The following is an 8,348-nucleotide window of genomic DNA, read 5'->3' as shown; positions in this document are numbered from 1 at the left end:
ATTTTTTCCTCCATCTTCTCCATTCTACTGTTGAGCTTACCTGCTGAGCTTTTTATTTTGGCGATTGTAATTTTCAGGTCTACAATTTTCATTTGGTTCTTTATATCTCCTATTTGCTCAGGATTTTTATTTTTTCATTTGCTTCAAGTGTATTCATATTTGCTCATTGAAGCATTTTTCTCATAGCAACTTTAAAAGTCTTTTTGGGCTTATTCTAACATCTTTGTCATCTCAGTGTTGGTCTCTATTGATTGTCTTTTTCATTCAGTTAAAGATCTTCCTGGTTCTTGGTATGACTATTTTTTATTGAAGTCTGAACATTTTCAGTTTATGAGGCTCTGGACTTTAAACTTTGTTTTAGCTGGCTTTCTCCAATACCAATCGAATAGGGTTAATGAGGTTACCACCTCATTACTGCCAGGTGGAGATAGGAATCCAGGTGCCCCAGTTAGCATTCATTGATACTTGAGGGGCCAAAATTCCTCGTTTACTGCTGTGTAGACCATGATTTAGAGATTCTAGTCAGGCTAACTGAGGGACCATTCAGCAAATTAGTTCCTTATATGGTATAATCTTCTCGAGAAAAGGAGCTGAATCTATCTCATCTTTACATCTTTCTCATAACATGGGACCATCTATGACTGACCCAAATAGCAGGCAAACAGAAAATTCCTGTTGAGTAGACATAGCAGAAAAGTATAATACACTGATGGCTTAAACTACATTAAGTATAAGCAAAAGGTGATTCAAAATAGGATTTTTAATTTCTACCTAGCTTCTTCCTTACTTCATTTGAAAATAGAAGTTTCCCTGATTTACTGAATCAAATTATTTCAATCTCATATGATTTAAAAGCTTACCTGAGCATTTGTCTCTTTACTTGATGTTCCCTGGCAATGTCACCTTTTTTACATGGTGGAAATAACTGTTAAGGATTTGAAAGATTCTCCTTTCAACAGGTAGTGCTTCACTGAGTCTTCACCTAGGCTCTTGCTGCAGGCTCTGAGTCTCTTTCTACATACCACAACTAAGTTTATCTCATAGTATTAAAATCTTTTGTCACTGTTTCTCCTACTAACTTTAAGACAGAGGGCCTATGTTGGCTCATCATTATATCTCCAGAACCGGGCAGAGCACCTGGGAAAAACAGGCACTTAGATACTTACTAAGTGAATGATGAATAAATAAATGAATGAAACATAATCCCGACATCTACACAAAATGAAATTTCAATGTCAACATATTAAAAAAACATTTAAGAGACTGAAGACTTGTCTACCAGGAGAGCATCAAACCTTTTGAAGCTTTGCAGTTGGCCTCTGGTTGCCATTTTGGCATGGCTAGTGTTTTTAGTCATTTATAACTGTAACAGAAAAGCATTTCTATCCAGAGTCTCTTTAAATCAAAAAGTCTAGGCCAGTCATGGTGGCTCATGCATGTAATCCCAGCCCTTTGGGAGGCCAAGGTAGGAGGATTGCTTGAGACCAGGTGTTCAAGACCAGCCTGGGCAACACAATGGGACCTTGTCTCTACAGAATGTCTAAAAATTAGCTGGGCATGGTGGCGGGCACCTGTAGTGCCAGCTACTCAGAAAGCTGAGGAGGGAGGATTGCTTGAGTCTGGGAGGTTGAGGCTGAGGTGAGCCGTGCTTGTATCACTACACTCCAGCTGGGAGACAGAACAAGACCTTGTCTCAGAAAACAAAAGTCCCAATGTTTGTGAGGTGTACGTTAATCTTAACCATAAGAACAAACTTGCACCTAGATTTTTATTTTAAAAGTGTGAAATAGATTTAGGCTGCCTTTTATAAAGAAAACTTAAGAGAATTTCTAAACTTACTCACTTGAACAGAGGAATGGCTATGGAGGAGGCATTAATGACTGATTCATGGAACAGAATTGATTTACCGAAACTTTTCTCCTTCTATATAAAGTCAAGGTGAAGTAACAATATCCCTTTAATGCTGGTGTGATTTCTAGAAGTCTGTTTTGACTGATGAGGTAATATAAAAGGGGAAAAATGCCAAAAACTATAGAGTATTATAAAATCCTTCAGGGTCTCCCCATAAATTCCAAACCCTTTAGCATCACGTGTAAGATTCCTGTCTGCCTTTTTGGGCTCAGCTTTCTTCAGTGATTCCTGGCCTCCTTGCTCCACATGGTGGATTAGAAATGCCTGCGTGGTCCTATCTCTCTGGCAAATCCCTGATTCCACTCACAGAGGTAGACTTTTGTTTGTTTGCTTTTGAGATGGAGTCTCTTGCTCTACTGCCCAGGCTGGAGTGCAGTGGCGCAATCTTGGCTCACTGCAACCTCCCCCTCCTGGGTTCAAGTGATTCTCCCACCTCAGCTTTTCTGAGTAGCTGGGATTACAGGTGCCCCCCTACCATGCCCAGCTAATTTTTGTATTTTTAGTAGAGATGGGGTTTCGCCATTTTGGTCAGGCTGGTCTTGAACTTCTAACCTCAGGTGATCCACCCGCCACGGCCTCTCAAAGTGCTGGGATTACAGGCGTGAGCCATTTCACCTGGCTTGATGGAGCACCTTCCTGTTCTTCTCTGTGACTAATTGGTCAAGGAGTGCACACCTGACCCAAGTCTAGGATCAGATTCTCCTGGCTTTCTTCTAGGATTACAGACTTCTAACCAAAACAGAGGCTTGGAAAGGTGTGAGAGTCATGTTCATGACAACAGCTTAGAAGGGTCTGAGATGACTGCTGCTCAGATGCCAGTGCTATCAAGGTTCCTGCCCTTCCTGTGGAATTCAATTTTTTCTCAGGGTTCTGTAAGATGCTTTGGCACTCTTCCAGTGAATTCTTTTTTTTTTTTTCTTTTTAATCCCAGCCACTAGACCACCAGGGACCAATGGATTCCATTTGTGCTTATGTTAGCTCTGGTTAGCTTGTTACTTATAACACAAATGATCTCAAATAATACAGAAATAGTACAAGGCTTCAGAGGACATGTGAGGTATTTGGAATTGGTATTCATGTCAAAGTGCAGGGAAAGGAAAGGTGTCTTCTCTTCACCATGTGGAATGAGCAACTATATTTGTGATACTGTATCCGGGATTTGCTTCAAAGTCATCCAGTTAGAGTTGAGAAGTAGGTATGCATATACGCAAAGCAAGACTGGCCATGAGGTAATCAGTATTGAAGCTGGATGTCAGATACATAAGGATTCATTATACAATTATCACTATTTTTTCTATACTTCTCTGAAATTGTTCACAGTATAAAGTTTTTAAAATCTAGTTTTCAGCCAGGTGTAGTGGCTCACGCTTGTAATCCCAGCACTTTGGGAGGCTGAGGTGGGTAGATCGCCTGAGCCCAGGAGTTCAAGATCAGCCTGGGAAACATGGTGAAACCTCATCTCTACAAAAAATACAAAAAATTAGCCAAGCATGATGGTGTGCACCTGTAGTCCCAGCTACTCGGGAGGCTGAAAGGCGGAGAATTGCTTGAGCCTGGGAGGTCCAGGCTGCAGTGAGCCATGATCATGCCACTGCACTCCAGCCCGGGCAACAGAAAGAGACCCTGTTTCAAAAAGAAAGAAAGAAAAATCTAGTTTCACTTAGAACCATATGTTGTTTGGGGGTGAGACATTGGGAGACTAGATAACTGTCATGGTAGAATAAAGAGGATGAGGAATATGGAATGAGAGAAAAATGGATAATTTAAAGCAAGACAATATGAAACTCAGATGCCAGAATGTGAAAGGCATTAAAATATAGGGCCACCATTTTTAATAAATCTTATTCCATCTGTGACCCTCAAGTTCATAAATTGATCCTGTAGGTTGCTGAATTGCAACTCCAGATGGATTAACATTGCTGCCAGTCTTTTATGCGAAATCTAGGGCACTGACTAGGAAAGAGGGGGATCTTGGAATTATATGTATGTGGGGAACAGACAGAACTGAAGAAATCAGACTCCCCAAGTCTTTTAAAAGGTTACTATGGTGTCCCTTTGCCTAAGGAAAACAGAATTCCACTCTTCTATGCTCTGTGTCCTACTGTGTCTTCCTGTGACAAAGATTCAAATTCAACAAAAGCCAGAAGACAATGTTTAGAATCAGCAAGCAAGTAATTATACCCTACATGAATTTTTTTTTTTTTTTTTTTTTTTTTTTTTTTTTTTTTTTTTTTGAGATGGAGTCTTGCCCTGTCACCCAAGCTGGAGTGCAGTGGCGCAATCTCGGCTCACTACAGCCTCCACCTCCAGAGTTCAAGCAATTCTCATGCCTCAGCCTCCCAGGTAGCTGGGATTACAGGTGTGTGCCATCACACCTGGCAAATTTTCATATTTTTAGTGGAGACAGGGTTTTGCCATGTTGGCCAGGTTGGTCTCGAACTCCTGACCTCAAGTCAGGTGTTTGGATGGAAGCTGAGGCGGGTGGATCACTTGAGCCCAGGAATTCAAGATCAGCCTGGGCAACATGCCTCAGCCTCCCCAAAGTGCTGGGATTATGGGTGTGAGTCACCTCACTTGGCCAACCCCAAATGTATTTTTAAATTTTCTAATGTTGAAAAAACCTCAGGAGGATATGTGGCTGTGGCTATGAAGGGTGCATGACCAAAGGGAGCATACCTTAATTTAGGAACAAACCAAATAAACAAAGATGGACACTTAGTAAGGGAGCTGTAATTATTTTTATTGGTTCATTCAGCAATATTTCTTAACTTCCGGGGAAAATACATGGTATTGCCATTTCTTAATTATCACAGACACTGAACTCAAAAATTAAAGGAAGTTTGTTGCAGATGCTTTTTTTTTAGAGACAGGACAATTCTTGAGTGCCTTCCTTGGCCTTCACCCTGATTCCTGCGAGCAGATGACTTCCTCTGAAGCAGCCTGATTTTGCGTATCCTTTCACCAATCAAGGATCAGAGTGCGTGCTCCTTGGTTGCTGAAACCTTTTGAAGGTGACAAAACGGAAGAGTTGAGTGTGGTATGGGGATGAGGGGCTTGCAAGAGCAGAAAGCGTTCCCCAGCTAAGCTGGGCTGATCCCCCTGAAGCCTGTCCTGCCAGAGCCCAGTGACTCATCTCTCAGGCAGGGTCTCCACCTAGGCCTCCTGCCTCAGCCTTTCCTCACGTTGTCTGGAGTCAGAAGCACTGAGATTCAGGGATGTGGTCACATAGATGGGCAGATCACTGATGTGTGACGTGATTTGAGGGAACGCCAGTGGTCTCAGCTTTCAGATGTCAACATGTTTGGAGTACTAATTTCCACTTGGACTGTTGTGATTCAGAAAATACTAGGTTCCTTTCTTCCCTTTGCTCTTCAAACCTCTAAAAAATCTCTATTCCATGCCTATCAGCTGATGATCTCACTTCATTGAGAAAATGAGTAAACAGAAGGAAACAATACTCTTTTACAAAATCCACTGAGCTAGTTTGAACTACGTCCATGTACTCGGCCCTCCCTCTTCATACAATGGATAGAGTGTCTTGTCCACCTGAGTCCAGGGTGCTACCTCCTCACCTGTGGACGGACTCTGCCCTTCTATTCTGCCGCCTGTCTCTCCAGCATCATCAAATCTCCCTCTCTATGGGAGCATTCCCATCGGGAAACATACATGTTATCATATCAATATCGCTGATAAAATCATTCCCTTGCCTTACCTTCTCCAGCCACTTTATAACAAAACCCCACAAAAGCATTGCTTATTCTGTCTCCACATCCTCACCCCAATTATCTCCTGAACCCACTCTAATCAGCTTTCATTTCAGCTGCTCCACTTAATCTCTCTGATGAAAATCAGCAGTTACGCCTATATCTCCCAGTCCTCATTTTACCTCCCTCTCAGCAGCATTGCCACGTGGCTGAGCGTGCCCTCTTTTCTGAAACTCTTTCTCTACTGGCCTCTGCAGCAGCACACACTTCTGCTTTGCTTCCTTTCATACCAGCCTCTCACTCCATGCATGTTCCTTCACCAGCTCTGCCTCCTTGCCCCAACCTCTAAATCTTGGCATTCCGCGGGACTAGCCCTTGGTCCTCTTCTCTTTGACACTCACCCCCAGGTGACTGCATGATTTCCCGTAGCATCTATATGAGGATGACTCTCAAAAACCTATCTCTACCTCCAGTCTCCCCTGAACTCCAGACCTGTACCTCCACCTGCCTACTGTATATCTCCTCTTGGGTGTAGGATGGGCATCTACAAAGATACTGAAATGGATCTCATTTTAGTCTCGGTATCTCTTTAGGTGATAGAGGCTATGTTCCTAAGTGAACAATGAAGTAGTGGCAGTTCCATCAGATACTTAGAGCCAGAGACAGTCCTAAGCAAACAGCTGGAAAAGAAATCCGGCAAGAAATTCTGAGCAATAGGAATTTTCTCTGAAGATTACTTGGAAGTGCCCCATGAGAAAAACCATAGCTTCAAACCCCTGCCAAGCCCAGAGAATGCCTTACACTAAAATAGATCGTCATAAAATTAATAGGTAAGAACTTTCCTGCCCACCCATTACTTCTCTTTCCTCCCTCCCACTGTGGACTCTGCAGATATCAGAAACCACAGTGGCAAGAAAGAGGGGTAAGGAATAGGAGAGTAAGAAGGGAAAGAGAGAAGACATCTACCTCCCTCTTCTTTCTTGTAGCTCCAGCTTCAGCAGCCCCAAATGGGGGGAGGGAGACCTTAAATGAAGATTGAAGCATTGGTCATTATGTTATACGAGACTGACCATGTTAGTTACTGAACAGACTGTCTTCATAACCAGAGGCTTTTTACTGTCTGAGAATGCCCAGGGCAGGAGAAGAACCAACCCCAACAGAACAGGTTTAAATGGACAGTGAGGGGAAGAGTTCAGTTGCTCTAAAATCACACCCTACAAATCCTCCTTCGGTATTGTAATGATTGCAATGGAATCCGCCCCAAACACGATTATTCCTCACTTCTGTACTTCTCTCCCTGCAAACCTGCTTTCCCCCAGACCTTTCTAAGGGGTCAGTGACTACGACGACAATCCACCCAGGCCCCTCTGCACTGATTTCTCGCTTTCACCCACTTCCACACCGACAAACAAGCTCTGCCAGCTCCTCTCCACCCACACTGGAGCCTGGAGTCCTCGCTCTCACGTGGCCTGGAACCCTCACTGCCTGACGGCCCTGCCTCGGCTCCAGCAACCGCAGTTGTTTATGCAGCAGCCATGTTCTTCTTTGTACAATGCTGACTAGATATTATTTCCCCCCTACTCCAAACCTCTGCACAGCTTCCCCTCACACTTTGAATTTTATTCTAACTCCCTGTCCCAGCCTGTAACCCCCACATGCCTGGCTCCTGCCTCTGCTCCAGCCTCACCTCCCGCCCTCTCTCAGCACTCACTGTCTTCAGCCTCCCCACTTTTTCTTGCTGTTTCCTGAACACACCAGCGTCACTCCCATCTCAGGCTTTGCCTGGGCCCATCCATCTGCGCGACACTCTTCCCCTAGATCTCTCCACGCCTCACTCCCTGGGTTCCTCAGGCTGCTGCACAAACGTCATCTCAGAGGAGAAGCCTCCTCAGACTTCACCTAAAACAGTCCTCTTCATCCCCCACCCTCCCACCCCACCCCTCTACCTGCTTTGTTTTCCTTATTACTAACTCACATGATGTTATGTGTTTATTTGGTTGACTATTGTCTATTTTTCCACCAAAATGTAAGCTCCAGGAAATAGGAGCCGTCTCTGTTTTGTTTCCCACTGTGTCTCCAGCCCCTCAAACACTGCCTGGCTCAGAGTTAGCGCTTGTTAAAATTTTGAGGAAGCAAGCAAGCACATGGGAGGATACCAAAACATGGCAGTAAACGGAGCTAAACACACAAAAGATAAGGTTAGTAAATTTTCATGAATGAGTAAAAAAAGTAGCGCCCCTGTCCTTTAGGGATAGGAGTGGGGAAATGGAGAGACAGAAAGGAAGATGGCAAGATTGAAGGATACTCAGAAGACAGGCCATTCACGTGGGGAGGAAGGCCATGACTTCTCGAATACACTCCTAAGAAGCTGACTCTGGGCAGAACTGGAGGGAGAAGCTCCACCTAGACCCAGAAATGGTAGGTTGGGCTAGCTCAGTCAAATGGCCACCAAGTTTAACTATCATTACCTTAGGATGAGAAATCTGTGCTCTGTAAACACTTATAAATAGATAGATAGATATGTAAATATAGATATGTATATCTATATATATGTAAATATATATCTATATATATATCTATATATATGTAAATATATATCTATATATATATCTATATATATGTAAATATATATCTATATATATACACACACACTCATTATATAATCACTCTTTATATATTTCTCAGTTGGGCCCTGAGCGCTACAGCTTGTCTCCTTTATCTGGAAGCTGATTG

The 8,348-nt window shown here is 43.2% G+C and overlaps 1 protein-coding gene across 1 annotated transcript in view; it reads right to left on the bottom strand.

Annotated features, from left to right (window-relative positions):
- Nucleotides 1–4,632: 4,632 nt before the first annotated feature.
- Nucleotides 4,633–8,348, bottom strand: part of FAM228B (family with sequence similarity 228 member B) — a 56,213-nt gene continuing 52,497 nt past the window's right edge. Inside the window, 2 exon segments of the mRNA XM_017893360.1 lie at nt 4,633–4,913; nt 6,582–6,638. Of these exon segments, the coding sequence (XP_017748849.1) occupies nt 4,877–4,913; nt 6,582–6,638 (94 nt within the window). The 3' untranslated portion in view covers nt 4,633–4,876.

This window comes from Rhinopithecus bieti, unplaced genomic scaffold (genome assembly GCF_001698545.2).
Source record: "Rhinopithecus bieti isolate Rb0 unplaced genomic scaffold, ASM169854v2 scaffold_23816, whole genome shotgun sequence".
In the NCBI taxonomy this organism is placed as follows: domain Eukaryota; kingdom Metazoa; phylum Chordata; class Mammalia; order Primates; family Cercopithecidae; genus Rhinopithecus; species Rhinopithecus bieti.
The sequence above is the reverse complement of the archived record's forward strand: the minus strand, read 5'-3'. Positions and strand labels throughout refer to the sequence as shown.